Source organism: Rhinolophus hipposideros (genome assembly GCF_964194185.1).
Source record: "Rhinolophus hipposideros genome assembly, chromosome: 8".
Classification (NCBI taxonomy): domain Eukaryota; kingdom Metazoa; phylum Chordata; class Mammalia; order Chiroptera; family Rhinolophidae; genus Rhinolophus; species Rhinolophus hipposideros.
Window position 1 is genome coordinate 81,728,418 of NC_138054.1, and position 17,673 is coordinate 81,746,090.

At 41.5% G+C, this 17,673-nt stretch overlaps 1 protein-coding gene across 11 annotated transcripts in view; it reads left to right on the forward strand.

Moving 5' to 3' along the window:
* The first annotated feature begins 7,415 nt into the window (after positions 1 to 7,415).
* Positions 7,416 to 17,673, forward strand: part of HP1BP3 (heterochromatin protein 1 binding protein 3) — a 32,510-nt gene continuing 22,252 nt past the window's right edge. For 3 of the 11 annotated variants that reach the window (XR_013993814.1, XR_013993815.1, XM_081056527.1), the window contains exons 1-5: positions 7,424 to 7,558; positions 12,595 to 12,790; positions 13,222 to 13,330; positions 15,995 to 16,148; positions 17,488 to 17,647. Coding sequence is in view for 9 of the 11 variants with exons in the window: in XM_081056527.1 (XP_080912653.1) it covers positions 12,695 to 12,790; positions 13,222 to 13,330; positions 15,995 to 16,148; positions 17,488 to 17,647 (519 nt within the window). In the remaining 2 variants the exon portion in view is untranslated. Of the gene's footprint in view, positions 7,559 to 7,942; positions 8,100 to 8,756; positions 8,869 to 9,879; positions 9,993 to 10,647; positions 10,852 to 12,130; positions 12,177 to 12,202; positions 12,279 to 12,594; positions 12,791 to 13,221; positions 13,331 to 15,994; positions 16,149 to 17,487; positions 17,648 to 17,673 lie in introns of those variants that run through there. The other 8 variants (XM_081056529.1, XM_081056530.1, XM_081056534.1 and 5 more) reach the window with 8 other exon arrangements.

The following is a 17,673-nucleotide window of genomic DNA, read 5'->3' on the forward strand; positions in this document are numbered from 1 at the left end:
GAAGCACTTTATGGCTTCTCTTTGGCATATCTGAATTGCCAGTATCACTACTGTTGCACTTTGGGGGCCTTATTAATAAAATAAGGGTGACATGAACACAAGCACTGATACCGTGAGTGTCGATCTGGTAACAGCTGGCTACGAAGTGACTAAGGGGCAGGGAGCATGTACAGCATGGATACAAAGGACAAAGGGAGGAGGAATGTCCCAGCAGGGCAGACGGTTTGGTGTGAGATTTCATGCTACTCAGAACAGTGTGCAATTTAAAACATGAATTGTTTACTTTTGGAATTTTCCATTTTATATGTTTGGTCCAAGGTTGACTGGGGGGGAGGGGTAACTGAAACTGCAGCTAAAGGGGGGGTCTGCTGTACTTAAATTATTTGGAATTCTCATTCAAGAAAGATGTCTCTTCTGTTTGTTTCTTTATTCAGTCCTGTGTGTGTGAGGTTATATATGTATATATACATATATATGTACAGACTCATTTATTTTATACTTTGAATTATAATCCAATACCACATTATTTTCTTGCTCAGACTGTTCCAGCTTCGGGCTTGGGAGCTCTTTCAAATGGCTCAAGTGTCCCTTTGACATTCCTTTTCTTTTTAAAGCACTATGACATTACAAGATGCCACAGGCATATCTTGTATTTTTTCTGCCCTAGAATCAATCATTGTTTTTCAAGGAGGTTTCTTTTAAGGGAATGGTATTTAGAAACCAAGATCTGAGCACTGGGTGAGCTCATTTACTACTGGGTATCTCTCCTCCTAGGTCTGCCAGCATTCTTAACTATTTTTACTGAAGGGGAGATTTGCCAGGTGAGTAAGCCACTTTCACAGGAACACTATAACTTTTACTAAATATGCTTCATTTATTATAACTCTGACCCCCACATCACTCAGCCCTATCCCAGTCATGCTTTTTTGCTCATCCTGTATAACAAGAAAACAAGATTGGAACTATACCCTCTCTTTCCCCATCATATGATTTGTTTTAACTTTCCCTTAGCTAGCAATATTCAGAGAATCTCTACGAAGGTATCATACAGCAGTATTAACTGACGATAGTAGTACTGCATGTCAAAGCCTGTGAGATACAACTAAAGTAGTAACTTTGAGGTAAATGTAAAGTCATAAATGCACTTATTTCGGAAACAAAGAGTTAAACAAATTGAGCCATCAGAGGAATCAAGTGGGGGAAAAAACATTACCTGGCTGGTTAGCAAGAGTTCATACAGGAAGACGTTGTATGCTGTAGTGGAAAACAGACCTTGACAAGTTAGGAGATTTGTGTTCTAATGTTAATGCTACTATTGACTGTCATTTGACCATTCCCACTTGTATGGGCCTCCCTATCCTCTAGAAAGGGTTCACTCGTGCCAATCAAATGAGCACATCCAGAATCACTTGGTAAGTACTGCTTACCAAGCTTAACAAAGAAGTAAGTCTTGATGATAATAGGATATTCAACTTTTTGAAGAAGTAAGACTATCAAGATTCTCTAAGATCTTCAAAGCAAGCCACCACCCAACAGTTGAACTTGTACTACCAATAATTTCCTTTCTGACTCTTCTGACATATTTACCTCTTGATAAATTTGTCTTCTGGCCTGAAGTCCTAGGAAACTCTTCGCCAAAACTCAAATAACTGTCCTACCTTAACTGCTTCCTAGAGCAGAGAGTAATGGTGCTCCATGTTAGGGTCACCTGAGAGTTTTCAGAAATGCAAATCCTGGGATCCCACCCCAGACCATCAATTTCATAATCTCGGGATGAGACCTGGCATCTTTTTTAAGTTCTCTAGGTGATCCTAATATAAGCCAGGGTTGCACCCCCTGTGGAATGGTGAAAATAACCTGATTTACCTTACAGTTTACAGAACAATTTCCATTTTCAGATATTTAAAAAGTATTTCTCACTGCAAGGTGTTGGACGCACAAATATGGAATTACAAATGGCACGTATTTTGAAAATATAGTGCTATGAGAGCGTATAGTGAGGACCCCGTGTAAATGGGGGGGTTAAGAAATCCTTCCCTCAGGAAGAGAATTTTAAACTGAGAAATCTAAAATAGTTAAGGGGATAGGTTCAAATAGAAGGGATGGTGAGTGCAAAGGCCCTCTGGTAGGGGAATGCGTGATGGATTTAACGAATGAAGAAAGGGTGGCAGAGTATGGTGAGAGTTCATTCTCAAGTACAAAAGTGGGATTAAACATGCCCTATGACAAATTAATTCAGACAAACCTTTTCTGGATAAGTGGGTGTAAAGAACTTGCAAGTTGACTTATACTCTCAGTTTTGTAGAATTCATTAGAAACCAATTTAAATTGTTTCTAATAACAAAAGGATGGCAATATTTTTCATCATTTCCAGTCCCCAAATTTAGCCACACAGTGCACTGGAATAACTTCAGCCTGCCTGTGTCCAATGTTCTTTTTCTACTACATTCTACGACCTTAGTCATATTCAGCCCCATACAATTAAATTCCCTACCTACAGAACGATAAGAAATCCACGTTTCTTTAATACTTTTTGTATAGTTAAGATTTTTTTGTTTTCCCTCACATACACTAGGAAACCTCAGGCTTAACCTTTGACAGCTAACGGACCTGACTGAGGAGTAGAAGCTTTTAGCTCCCACTTCTACAATAGGATTCAATAAAGTATTGCAAAACTCCTTTTTTGCACAAGGACTAATGGTTAGTGTCCTTTGCAAGTCACACATTGCCTCACCTAGAAAGAAGAAAAATTTGTCTTGTTTTTGCTACAAACAAGCATTGAACTCTAAAAATACCAGATATTTAAATGCATGTTCTGTCACATCCAATTCTGGCCCTTTTCGTAAGGGAGAGGCAAACTACTGTGGAGGAAGGGACAGCTATCCTGAACAAGCTTGCTGGTTGGTAGGACTAAATTTCACTTCAGTTTTTTTCTTAAGTATCCTAGACTCAACCAAGAGGAATGTAAAGCAGAGACACAAAACTTCTGTTACATTTGAAATTTGTAGGGCTTTTTTAGTCAAAAAATTTTATCTGATGGGAAGAGCAGGGGCATCACTGATAAATCAAAATGTGACTTTTAAAAGTTGAACGAACAATCTTGAATCTTGATGTATATGGTTCTCAAGAAAACTATGCAACGCTTTCTAAACTTTGGGTTGAAACTTGACAGCCTTGCTTCAAGTATTTTAAGAATACTCAAAACCAGTGTTTTCTGGTTTTCCCTTTTAGAAAAGATTCCCCGTGCAGTTTCACTTTGTTTTGTAAAAGAAAGGATCCTTACCATCACTGTCTTTTTGGAACTTTATTTTCTTTTTTCTTTTTTTTTAAACAAATGGATTCAGTTTCATAATTTTGATCTTTAAAATTCTGTCTTCTTTCCAATTATAGATTTGACTCATGTTTTCCTTTAAATTACTGGGTTCTATTGCGGGGGGGGGGTCTTCCCCTTTAAACTTAAAGAAATTTTCTCAAATTTCCCTATAACTACAAAGAAAAGATGTCTTACGGTGATCAACTTATTTTGCTGGGAATTCCCTGGTTTAAAAATAAAAGTCCTAACTCCCCCTAACTCTCAACCTCCCTACATTAGGTAAACCAGGACAACTGGTCACCCTACATGTCATTGATCTGACGCTCACCCATCTCTGGCCACCATCACAGGCCTGGTTATCCTGCAGGCAGCTTCCCACAAATAAGATTTGCCCTTAAAGTCACAAAGTAGGAGTGAAGGGGTAAGAATTGTACTGTTGGCAAGTTTGCTTCATGTTACACAGTCAAAACAAAATTGGATGATTTTTCTTTGTAGTAATCTGACAAATAGAATGCCTTTAGTCTGTCTAAAATGCAGTTGTCTTGCCTCTGGTGTTTAAAAAGGGGAAAAGATAGTTCAACACTTACAATTCCTGGGACCTGACATGAAAACAAGCTTGACAGCAAATCCTGTTGTTTCCCCTAGAGATGGCAGGACAAATTACCTTAGCTACTTAGTTCTAGAGTCTCTTCCCCACTGAAAGACACCTGTAATACCATTCCAAAATGTTTTTTGTTCCCTTAAGGGGCTGAATTGTAACTCCATCCAATGTGTCAGATGTTTCAAACTAAAGGACAACTGTTGTTTAAAGCCCTTCAAAATGATAGTAAACTCTTGGCACTAACATTTTTCACACCCCCTCAAATAGGTAGAAATGTTGCCTCCAATTGAATACCACAGAGTTAATGACATCAAAGACAGAGGTTCTTAAACTGAAAGGCAAAATTAATGGATTTTAACCAGCATTTTAAAAAAAGAAAAAACAACCAGAACATAAGAGGGTAAATGCTTTTTTGTAAAACTTAATTGGTTTGTACATACTGGTCCACAATCCTGTATCCAAAACTACTGGGACCAGACATGTTTCAGATTCAGAATTTTTCAGAATTTAGGAAAAAGTTTTGTAGTTTGATGACTGCTGGGCTGAAGGGAGTAAAATTACGGCCACCAGTGAGCGGAGGAAAGTGCAACATTGGCAAATCTTATCTCAAATGCTTATCTCTGAATCAGGGTCTTGGCCTGAAGTGACAATAAGAGAAAAACATTAAGGGGGTGGTGGTGGAGGAGTCATATTAAATCTTTTCATCAGCTTCCATTTTTTTGCCTGACAGTGTCAGTTGTTCACTCTCTTGCCATCCTTTTCCAAGCTACATGGAGAGCCATTTCCAGTCTTTCTGGCTGGAAACCAGAAAAATCAAAGTGACCCCCAATCCTACCAGAGCCATACATTCTTAAGGGAGCCAAGCCTTCGCCTGGTTGTTGGTTCTTTCTGCGTGAAATCTCAATCCTTTGGGCTATATTTGTGGGAAGAATACAGATCAGCCTTGCTAGGAACAGGAACCTTCTCTCTTCACCAGGCAATCAAATTATTCTTCAACCCTCTCCTTGTTAACGCAGGTGGAATGAGTTACATAGGTCGATAAATCTTACAGTGCAGAACCACATGACTACAGTGTCATAGCTTTGGTCTGGAACACTCAGAATCTGCAGTTGCTTCAGTATCCTCTATCCTTAAGCCTAAGCCTCCAGTCACACATTTTGTTTTTCTATACAGAACAAGACCTTTTAGCCTCACAGACTTATCACTTAGCTTTAAATTTCAGGAATAGCAAAAGAATCTATTGCATTGACAACAAGCCGTGAAGTCTGCAAAGCTTGCTGTATACTCAAGTTTCAACAGGGATTTGGCTTCTGAAAAAGTGGGTGTTTTTGTTAAAAACTAGAGATGATGCAGTTGCATTATGGGGACTTCTTAACATTTGGTTTTCTAGTTCACAAAACCCTACCTTTCCTCATGTTTCTGGGGACCCCAAGTCACCCCTGTGGTCCTGGGCAGAACTGTGACATCATCACAGAGTGCAGCACATGGACCCCTTTTCTCTCTCCTAGAAGCTCCTCTAGTCAGACACCCAGAGTTCTTACTCTTCTGGTCCCTGACTGTTGAATAGAAAGCTTTAGATTCTCAAGTCTTGAGGTTAAAACAATGCTTCTCGATGATCAGTTTGAGGCTTGTATGTTAGCTCTCCTTGATATTAGTTTTAGCACTTTGAAAGTGTTACAGAAGAGAGTGAAGCTTAAACCAAAGGAATGAATGAATGGTGGAGCTTCAACTATCAGTGTGAGAGGTCTCTGAGCAAGAGAGTCCTACTGGTGCTCTGTTGGTAAACTCCATACACTGGGTAAAAGCCGTCCTGCTCTGAACTTGTCAAGATGTGTGTCCTCTCCAGTGCAGAAGGTCAAATAGCCTAACAGTTTAAGTTAGGATACAAAAATCATCACGTAATTGTTTAGCAAACACAACTGAATGATATTTTTACTAAGATAAAGAAAGCCAAGTGAGATAAACTATAAAATCATACCACCATGAAGTCGTAACTCAGATGCAACTAGATACGAAAATCAAAACTGGCCAGTTATTATATTTAGTGGAGGTAAAATGCCTCAACCAATATACATGTACAGTAAAAACTTCAAATCCCTTTAAAAGAAAAATTACAGCTTCACACTTAAGTAAGCGGGAGTCTCGTGCATGGTTGCGTGTGTGTGCATACGTCATGGGCACTCGAGAATTCTGTTGCAAGGTTTTCCCTTTTTGGGTGTACGTGTTGTGAACAGAATAAAGTGTGTGTGTGTGTGTGTGTGTGTGTGTGTGTGTGCGCGCGCTTTAGCAAAAATCTGCAAAGGAGGAGAAATCTAGTTGGGTGGTTTCTTGAATGAGACGGGGCTAAAGCCATTTTAGGGAAAAAAAAGGTTAGATGTTTTAAGCATATGAACACATAAAAATGGAACAGGGTCTTTAAAAAGGTAGACAAAAGATAGAAATGTTGATAAAGGAAGTGAGCAGGATGACAAAATGGCCAAATGACCAAAACCACTTGTAAACAGGTTGAATATGACACGAGGGCCAGGGCATTGGTTATGCCATGGGGACATTGATGACAGTGCTCACTTCATCAGGAGTTTTTGGTGGTGGTGTTTTGAGACAGCTGACTTTGGAACTGATAGAGTGGATGGATAGCTATGGCTGGGGAAGCCGGTGAGACAGTGTAAAGTGCTTAAAAAGTTGCATCAATCTTCAGAATGATTGACACATGTATTAGAGTGTTGGTCAGGCTGCTGTGAGCCTCGGGTCAAATGCCCCCTTTATCTCCCTCACAAACCATCTACTTTTAAAACATCGAATTTTTCCAAACCTGCTTCGAAAAATCACATTTTTCAATAGTATGTACATTGCCTAAGGACGCTGCTACCAACGTAACATGACAATTCAAGGGAAATTCCCGCTGTTCTCTTCTAATCCCAGGGTTTCCTTTTTGAGAACCCTCCTTGCGTTTGCAGATGAGCGAGTCGAGGAAGACTGCTTTATAGACTAGAAAAGCAATGTTCCCGGTGCTCTTCCTGAGTCACCACTCTGCCCTGTACTGTCCGGATACTTAACGGGAACGAAGCAAGTGAGGCGCTGAATTCTCCGCTCTCTGGTTTCCCAATTCTACTCTTCAAAGACGAGGACGGTAGTTTGTTCTCGTCCTGTGGCTCAACCGAGAAGTAGGACAGGCCTACCCCCTGCAAAGGCAGACGGGTCGCCCCACGGACCAGGGTTAAGACCAGGGACTGAACTAGAGAGTAGGGAACGGGTAAGGAGTGAAGAGTGCCCTTCCGAGGAAAACGGAACCGCACCACCCAAACCCACGCGCGCCACCAGAGCAGTGCCCGGTGAAACGTGCGTGGATGCACAGCTCCCGGCCAGCCAGCCTCCCGGCCCGGAGCGCCCTCTCGCGCTCCCACGGGCCCGACTGCGGACGCACGTCTCCACTCTCTCCGCTACCGCGGGGGGGGAGGGGGAGGTCGGGGGGGCGGGCCCGGCGTGAGGACGCGCGCACGCGCGGGGCCGCGCACAGGGGGGCGGGGCGGCAGAGCTCGGCAGCTGGGCCTGGAGGACAGCAGCAGCGGAGGCGACGGGTGGCAGCGGGAGTGGCGCCCAGAGGCCGTGCGGGACGCAGGCGCCAGGAAGGAGGAAGCGGAGAGGTAACGGAGGATAGAATAGGAGGGCCGGGAGTGGGCGCGGGCTCCCCGGACACCGAAGGCGAGTGGCGGAGGCCGCTCGCTCTGGGCGCCGATGCCGCTACCCGAGAGGGGGCGGGGCGCGCTCGGGTCCCGGGAGGTGGCGCCTTTTGTCTGCCTTCCCCGGCCGCTCCGCGCCTCCTTCCTTTCCCTCCTGCGACCTAGCCCCCCCTGCCCCTCTTGTTGACGTTTTCTCCAGGGCCCTCTGGCGCGCGCTCCCGCCCTTGTTTTGTTTGGACTGGGGGGAGGAGGGGAGAGGGCTTCCCTGGTCTAGGGCCTGGCGTCCCAGCGCGACTGCGCCAGCGTCCGCCACCGCGCTCCGATTGGCTGAGTGCTTGCGCATGCTCCGAGGCCCGTGGGCCCTGCCGTCCGCCGCGGCCCTTCCCCTCACCCCCTCTGCCGTTTTCCGCGCGGGTTCGAAAGATGCCGGCGGCAGTGACTGGCTGCAGCGGGCCCGCCCCCCGGGTTCTTCGCCTCTGCCGCCGCCATTACGGAGCTCCCAGTGGTGAGTGCGCGGATCGCCGGTGCTCGCAGCCCTCGGCCTGTCGTGTCGCGCGGGCGGGTGCTGCCGGCTGGGGGCGTCGGCCTCGGCCGCGTGCGTCCCGCCCGGAGCGTGAGCCCGGAGCCGCGCCTCCGCTCCGCGCTGTCCGCCGCCACGGAGCCCTCGCGTCACTTGCCTTGCTGCCTTCATTGTGGCTCCGCTTCCCCCCCCCCCGCTTTTTGTTCGCGCCCCGCCGCGGCGGCTCCCGGCTTCTTTGTCTCCGCTGTTGTGTCCCCCCTGCTCCGCGCGGCGCGGGCGAGTGTGTCACAGCTGTGGGCGCTGCTTGAAAAGGCTGCTGCTCCGGCTGCGACGCGGGCCTGCGCTGTCGTCTCCCCGGGTAGCATTCCTAGAGCTTGTCACCGCGCTGTAGTCGCTGTGGCTTTAATTAAGGCATGCTTGTGAATGTAAGCGTTTGTAGAGGTGGAGGCAGGAGCGGAAAAGGGAGCGCTCCCGGTTCTGAGGGCTGCTGCCTGGCTGACCCCGTGTGCGGCCGGGGATGTGTCCCTTGACCTCAATGAGGGCGTGTCCTCGCCGGCCCGCGGACTGGGCAGGTGAGCGTGACTGCCCCTTCGGCGTGTGAGCTCCTGCAGTTCATCCCCAATTTTTCATTCCACCGGAAAGGGAGACTCCAGTGAGAAATACGTGAAGGCAGGTGGGCATTCCCCGAGGACGTGTGGGCCGGCTGCCTTGTGTTAGAACGAAATTCGACGAGCCATTAGTTTCCTGTTGGACGGTACTTTAATTTTGTTTAATCTGGCATGAGCGTGAAACTGTTAGGGGCTTTTTAAATGTGATTTTGCCCCTTTCAAACGCGTAGTGTCTTGGGTTTCAAAGTTGAAGTACTGTTTTAAAGGATTGGGGGGGGGGCAGGATTCGTTTTTAAGCTTCTTTGGAAGATTGTGCGTGGGAAGCTGGTGGAGGAAGTGTCCAGAGCTCTTCGTGTATAAATGAAAATCCTAACTTCTTTTTTAGTTTCAGGCGCACAAACCAATGTAACAGTTAGACATTTATGATTTACATCCCTCACTCAGTGCCACCCCGCTTCCCCGCGAAAATCCTCACTCTCTAGCCACTTGGGTTGTGATGATCCTGTGAGGAAGGGCGGTGTAGTGTCCATAGGACCTGTGTCCGTGGTAAACGCTAATTAAGTGTGTACTGATTTATTGCCATGTGAAAGTGGGAAAAAAAACCCAAAAAGTTGCCTGTGGTCAAATTACAGGCATGCTTTTTGTGACATTACCCGTCAATGAATGGGTATATAGTGAACATAGTGAAATCGAGATTGGAAACAATTTGATGTATTCATTGCGTAGCTAATGACTTTATTGTGTATAATGTATTGCATGCATGTTATGGTAAAATATGATAGACTAGGACTTTCCCTAAAATGCTTATTTTTAAGGATATCAAACTGAAATTCATTAAGCTTGCTCTTCTTTTGGTTTCTCTTAATGTAGAGGGAGTAATCAAAAACTGAAATTTTATATTGTTTTTTATTGCCTGCATTAAAACAATTGAACATTTCCCTTGATAAAAGCACATCTTTGTATTGTTAATCTAACATTAAGTTAAAAAAAAAAACAAACAGATTGATGACCACAGGAAGACCACATAAACCACAGGTAAACTCAGATTATTTTTGGCACATGTAGGAGCCCAGGTGAAAACTTACTAAGTTTTATCTCTTCATTCTTTCATTTAACAAATATTTGTTGAGCACCCGTTTTATGTCTGCATGTTCTTAGGCACCAAGTATGCAGTGAACCCCCTAGACAACTGGATCTCTGCCAGGCAGCAAGCGTGGTGGTCTAAAAGTCTGATCGTTCAGAAGTGCAGCAGCAAAAGTTAAATTAATAGGTACATGGTGATGTAAAGGCAGTGTGAATTAACCATCCATGTAGTTTTGTTAGTTCTGTAATGGAATGAACAGTGAACTTGTTAAATAACTCAATAACCAACCTATGATAAAGGAAGTACTGTAGACTGAAGCTTTAAATTCTGTGACCTTTACTAAGGAAAGTCAGACCTGAGGCAAACATTTCTTAATGTGTATCTCAAATAACTTTGGGGGGGCTGAGGGTTGCTAGATGGGTGGGGGTGGGGATAAGGGGAAGGTGAGGAGATTAGAAAACAGTCGGTAACCACAAGATGGCCACGGGGTTTTGAAAATTAATTTGGGGAACGTAATCAATAATGTTGTAAAGATTTTGTAGGGTATCCGATGGACACGGGTCCCAGTTAGGAGACCACCTCAGAGATGATGTAGATGCCTGATCAAATAACTTTGGGTTTTATTTTTTAAGAGTTCTTCACATACACTGAATATAGTAATAAGTACTGTCAGATGTCATTGTGCATTCAATTTTTTTCCCCAATATTTATCCAGCACCCACTATGTGTTGGACACTTATAGGAGCAGGGGATACAGTGGTGAATTTAAGTCCTAATCCTTGTACATTCCATTGGGAGAGACCCATACTAAACAAGTAAACAGACATGTGTTGAATTGCAGGTGGTGTGAGATGCTATAAAGAAACCTGAAGAAGAAGAGGGATGGGAGGACTTTCTGAGGGAGAGTAACATTGAGCAGAAACCTGATTGAAGCGTCTAGGAAAACAGTGTTCCAGTTTAAGAGAACAGCAAGTGCAAATATTGATACAGGGATGAGCCGAGAACAATTCAAGGGCCAAAGATGTGATGGCTAGAGCAGTAGGAGGTGAGATTAGTGAAATGAGGGTGTGGGTGGTAATTGGGAGGTTTTAAGCAGAAGAGTGTCAGGATGTGTGTGTGTACACGAGCACGCCCACAATCAAGATTAGCAAACCAGTTTCTCACACTATGCTCTTCTGTGCTTGTTACTGAGGTTATTCCAACCAGGGCATACTTATCTGGCCTATTTAAACTGTCGTTCTTGTCCTTAGGTTAATGATGTCTCATGTCTTTATGGACCATATACCTGGTTTTGCCCTGATTATAGTTAGTCAGTTTTAGCACTGTAGCATTAAGAGTGGCTTCCTGTGCTCCCCTCCCTGGACTGGAAGGTTTTGACACTTTTTTTTCAGTATTTTGTTTACAAGGAAAATATTTTTTAGAGATACCCCGGGAACAAAGACTCCTCAAGGTTTGGACTTCACAGTAGCATTTTCAACCCAGTTAGTGTGTTATCATGGGTTAAGAAAGATGAATTCATTAGCAATATCACTTTACCAGAATAACCTGCTTGTGATGTTTTACTTCTGTATAATGTTCACATATAAAAATATTTGTGTTTAGCTTAGTTTTTTTATTAAGAAAAATATATTACTATCCAAGTGCTAGTTAGTGGATGAATGAATAGATCTATATATTGAAATTATTCCAAGATAGACTTTTAGGTCTCACAACCCTAAATAATGCCTTTAAACCCAGCTTGGTCCTCTTTTCACAGATCAGAAAACAACTTTATTTCTATGTTTTGTGATTCTTTGAAGTGAATTGCTGTATGAGAATATTAAGTATTTTTTATATAACAGTTGATATTTTTTAAATATTCATGGATATTCTTAATTTACTCTCAATAATAAGTTATAGTGTGTTATACTATTTTGAATTCTTTCAGCTCCTTTCCTTGCAGCTGATTGACAGTTCACAACTCTGGCGTGCTCTTGGTGTTTCCATAAAAAGATTTTCCCTGTAAATGTGAAAGCATTCTCCGTCTTTGGATGTTTTGCATTTGTCCCAGTTGTATCTTGGAACTATTAGCTGACAAATCGAAAGCTCTTCAATTCCTAGACAGGATTAGAGCTTAAGGTGGACTACTAGTCTGCCAAGTCTTCGTTAATGTTCATTAGTACAGAGACCTAAACAGTTAACTGATCATTTTCTTGCATTTTTGGAGGGATTATTATTGTAAAGTGTCATTAAGTCCCAGGTGAGATTTTGGGGGCATAGAGGGTGTTAATGTTCAGGTAAATCTGAGTGACTTCATGGGTTTTTATCTTTGAATATTTAATTAGGTTCTTCTGTGCTCGTTTTGCTTGCATTAAAAAGACGACAAATAAGGTATTAGAAGCATACTTCTGTTCTAGGTGACGCTTTAAATTTGCTTCTCTGGGTGTGGAGGCTTTTAGAATGTTATGTTCTTCAGCAGCATTTGTGCCCCGTGTAAGTTCCTGGTGGTGGCAGGATGGGGAGGGGATGGGACTTGGTTCCTTATGAGCTTTCTTGTCCTTGTTGCCTTTGTTCATGCGGAAGGTGCAACAGCTGCCATGGCTTGTGCATTTGTCTTAGTCGCTGCTTTATATAGTCTGTATTTTGATAGAGATTTTGTCTTTTTGAATAATAACTGACCAAGTCATCTGTCACTTAATTATAAGTATTATAGTTAAATTTTATTCCCTTTGGATGTATATTAAATTTAGATGTTTTAGTTTAGTTTTGTTTCTGTTAATCTTCACACCAGGTCTTTTCTGTGCTTTAGGTTGACTTATCACCACACTGAAACCATTAGGAAAAATCCTTGTGGTTAACAGCAGAGGCTTCAGAGTGTAACCTGTACTTGGGCCTAGAAATTATTTTAAATGGCGACTGATACGTCTCAAGGTGAACTCGTCCATCCTAAGGCACTGCCACTTATAGTAGGATCTCAGCTGATCCACGTGGACAAGTTAGGTGAGGTAGGGGCTGACACATTCTTGAAGTGCACTCTTGGATCAGTCCCTGACTTCACGCTCTGCTCGTCCTTCTTGGTAGATGTTCCTCCCCACTACTTCAGGGAGTCTGGGTTGTGAATCTGAAAAAATCAAATGTACAGATTTCTGTTTGTCTTCCCTTTCCCCTCAAATTCCTGAGAAAACCTCCAAACTTCTATATTTATTCCAAATTAAGTATTATTACTTACTTCCATTTGAAATTCTTTCCAAAAGAAAATGTTTTGAAAAGTACTTCTTAAAAATCATATTTTACTGCAAAAAAACCTTGTTAAAAGTAATTTACATCCTGGAGTTGACTTAGAATTCACTATCTTGATACCCAGTTAGACCCCTTGGGAAAGAGAGAAAAGAGAAGTTTTTTATGTATGTGTGATTATGGCCATCTCTTTTCTTAGAAGGTAGAAGATAACGCCATGCCGATTCGACGAGCTGTGAATTCTACTCGGGAAACTCCTCCCAGACCTCCCAAAAGCAAGCTTGCTGAAGGGAAGAAAGGAAAGCCAGGTAAAGTAAAGCAGCAGACAACTTAAAAAGGCGAGCGAGAGTTTCTACTCCAATTTGGAGTGTCCCATAAATTCCCTTGAACTTAATTTTTTTTTTCATGGCTAAGTGTTCTGGGGAACATTTAAAGAAAGAAGTGGTACCTGACTGTCAGTACGTCATTTCCAGACCACGTGGGCAAAGTAATAGTTTCGTCTTGTCTCTAAAGATTTTGGAAGGTGGAAAAAATCTCACGTTCTTAGAATTAAAACCAGAAAAATTATTGGAGAGCATACGAACAATCTAAGAGTAGCTTCTGGGCGTACAGTGTCACGGAGATGAAGACTCTGGAAGAATGGAGGACTTGGGCCTTCAGGATGGATAGTAGAAAGCTCTCTCAGAAATCTTAAGGGAGCAAACGACTGATCAAATGTTGGTTTATAACTTTGGTATTGGGGGGGTGGCGGGGAAGATTGGCCAGACAGAGGTGGGAACGTGATGAATTGAGAGAGCTGTGGAACCGTCAACCTCGAGTACTAGTGCTCTCTTATGGCATATCTAACCACCTCTTCTCCATTTTCGTTTTTCTTTTTTCTTCTCATGACCCTTTTCTTTCACTCCTTATCCTTTTCCCCTTTCTCCCATGCCTTTTATTTCAGGTTTCCCATGGTTAACACATGGTGCTGTCCCTCTCATGGCTGTTAGAGCCAAAAAGTTGCTGACCGGCATAGATTAGAAATTAAAAATGTATGCACCTTTGTTGTCTTCATCCCTTGGTGTACCAGGGATGTAGTCTTTTCAAGCTGAGTTTGGATTTTTGTCTCAGAATCCTCAGATGAATACTATAAACAGTTTGGGTACCCTGGCCTAAGGCATTAGGTGATGTGGAAATCAGCATATTAAAAAATTAATAGGTGCTAGTGAGTTGAAGATTGGTTACTTTGTCCAACATTGAGATGAAACACTTGGTGTCCCATCTTGATCCACGTTTGTTCAGCAGCCATCTGAAGCCACTAAATCACTAGTAACATCAGTTTTTGGAATACATGCCAGAGGCTACAGATATAAGGTATTAGAAAGGTCAGCCAAGAATTTATAGCGAACCGGTGAGTCTCTTCACAAGTTGTATGTTTGTTTTAATCTTCTCTATCCATTATAGTATCTTGTACCTGAAAATAATTAGACTTCACTCGTACTTGCAATTTTATAAATACGACATTTCACACAGAGGCAGACACAATAGTTTAATGAGTTGGAAACAATGTCTTACACATAATAAATGCTCAGTATCTGTTGACTGAACCTTTATTAAGCCACCAACTATTAAGCAGTTACGCTTGAGAAGAGAATATAAGGTGAAATTAAATTTATAGCTCTATTATTACAGTAAAGCCCAAGTAAACCATGCTTAGCTTTTCATCCTCTTTGCAATAAAGCAATATATAAATAAATAAACATGACTAATAGCAAGTTTTTACCCACACAGCCAATTAGGTCAAATCACTGGGACAAGCGGCAGTAAAAGATAACCATGATAAAAAACATATCTTGCAATTATCTGTATCACCAGTTGCCATTGTTATAATGAAGTTCTAGTTTTAATACTTTGTGAAACCATTCTAGAAGCAGCAGAGGAGGCCAAAGGAAGATGGAAATCACTTACATAGCAATTGCTGGCCTACCGGCTTCCCCTAAAACCTTTCATATAATCCTCATGATAAATCTTTGAGGTAAGGTTACTGATACTGAGCCTTGGAGATGTCAAAGAACGTGCCCTAAGGTATCAAACTAGAAAGTTATAAGACTGAACTTGAATCCAGATGTATCTAACTCTAAAACCTCAATTTTGGCTAAACATACTCGTCTATGGGAGGATTTTTGATTTACATGCAAGTCTGGTTGAAGAACACAAACCAGGATGAGATTTACAAATGATGGTTGGCCGTCCTGAAATACATGATTTAGAAATTTAATTTGTTGAGAAACTAGAATTCCTTCAGAACTGTATATGTGTGGTTTGGTTATAAGAAGGAAGTGGCATTTTTTAATTCTCTTATTTATGTTGAAGGCCACAAAGAAGTCTTCATCATTATGCTTTTAATTAGGTCACATAATTTAAATGACCAAACTCTTCAAACTTCCCCCCCTTCATTTTTCTCACTGGAGTCCTTTCCTTTGAAGTCCCTGCTTAGCCATTTCTTGGGGTTCTGTGTTTTATAGTAGCTGCTCAAAGAAACATGCTGTGAAAAGACACAGACAAGCAACTGTAGGCCTCAGTATTCCTTCTCGCATATTTCTGTTCTTGCCCCAGTCGTTTCACTTGGAAAATACATGTTAATTTTCTATCACTATTCCTTTACTAGGATTTGTCAAATTATGAAATGGCTAATTTCTTAATTATGAGTCACATCATTAATATTGCAGAGTAGAATCATCAAAGTACTTGATTTGGGGTAAAATGAGTTTCCCTTTCTGTAATTTTCTGGTCTCCTTTTCTTACATAGTGGATAAACACCCCCTTGCATAGGCAACTTGAGTAACAAGGAAAGAAAATGCACTTACAGTCATTTATTCGTATTAGGATCCATCTGTTAATTAGGACACTCTAATAAGATACACTTTTACCCTTTTATTGACTCAGGCTCTAATATATCTGCTTGCTGCAATTCTGCTCACCTGATTTTTTAGAACCAGACATAAGTTCAGAGGAATCTGTCTCCACTGTGGAAGAGCAAGAGAATGAAACTCCACCTGCCACATCGAGTGAGACAGAGCAGCCAAAGGGGGAACCTGAGAATGAGGAGAAGGAAGAAAACAAGTCTTCTGAGGAAACCAAAAAGGAGTGAGTAATGCCTTCTTGCTGTTTATCATTGAAGACTACCCAAAAGGACAGTGTACCAGATTCTTTTAAATTATTACAATATTAGTTTATGCTAGATATTTGCTATTTGGTTATAATTTTTAGAATTACCATTTGAAATAGGTTTACTATATAGTTGTATAGCTTATTAAAATTTGTAGTAGTTATCAGAACAATGGTTTGAATAATCCAAAATTCATTCCTTTTGGCTTTGGATGTGTTTTTGTGCTTAGAATTTATTGTGGGAGTCTCTCATGTTTTAAGCATTGACATAATTTCAATAAAAACTGAAACATGACTATAAAAATCTGACCTGGGAGACACGTCACCATTTTATTCCTCCTTCTGTGCCAAGAGTGAATTATCTTTATATGCGTATGTTAGAAAGCATTAATCTGTATCAAACTGTTACTAGAATGACCTAAAAACTCTGTATATATTTGATGAAGTCTTCAGTTAGAGGGTGACTTTGAGACTGAAATCAAAATTTGCTATTGATAATCTGTACAATGTGGTGGCAGTTCTTTTTCTTTCTCCTTTCTTTCCTTCTTTCCTTCCTTTGTGGGACAGCTGGTAGCATTCATTGTATTCTTTTCATAATTGTTCAGAACTTACTATTGATTAGTAATTCCTTTTTAAATAAAAGAATAACTTAGTAATAACTATACCTTGTAGGTGTAATCCTCAGGGAATCCAGTTTCATAGGTATAAATGTGGAATTTTTATCAGTTTCCCTGTGTTTTATGTTCATGTAGTGCTGTTATCATAATACCTTAGAATAAAATTTATGTAATGCTTTATAGCTCACAAAATTGTTATTATAAACATAATCTAATAATTCCTGTAACAACCTTGTGAAGTGTTTGGTATTATATTACTGTTTTACACCTGAGGAGACTGAGACTCAGGTTGCTTGCTAAGATCATATAGCTAATAAGTGTTGGAGCTAAAATTCAAACCCAAGATTTCTGACTTCAGATCTTGAGTTCTTTCTACTGTACTAAATTATACCTGTGGTAGCTGTTACTAGCATACATTTTTAAATTCGCCTTTTATGTACTGGCTCTTTATACCAGTGCTAATTTAATTTATAAGACTCCTTTCTCCTGTACCTAAGAGAAAACACCTCTTTGGTTCCTTTACAGTACGCTATTTTTACAAGAAGTTTTATTTCATAAAATTTTGCTTATTTTTTGCGTCACCTTAGTGTGGAGGTAAATTAAAACATTAATTTTTATCGCTCGTTGGTCTTTTCCTTTTCTGACTTCATGCCTCTTTCTGGAGAGTTTATCTTGCATAATAACAATTCTTTGTTTTAAAGCGAGAAAGACCAGTCTAAAGAAAAGGAGAAAAAAGTGAAAAAAACAATACCTTCCTGGGCTACTCTTTCTGCCAGCCAACTAGCCAGAGCCCAGAGACAAACTCCGCTGGCTTCCTCCCCACGTCCCAAGATGGATGCAATTCTAACTGAGGCCATTAAGGCAAGTTTTTATTTCAAGCATTTCAT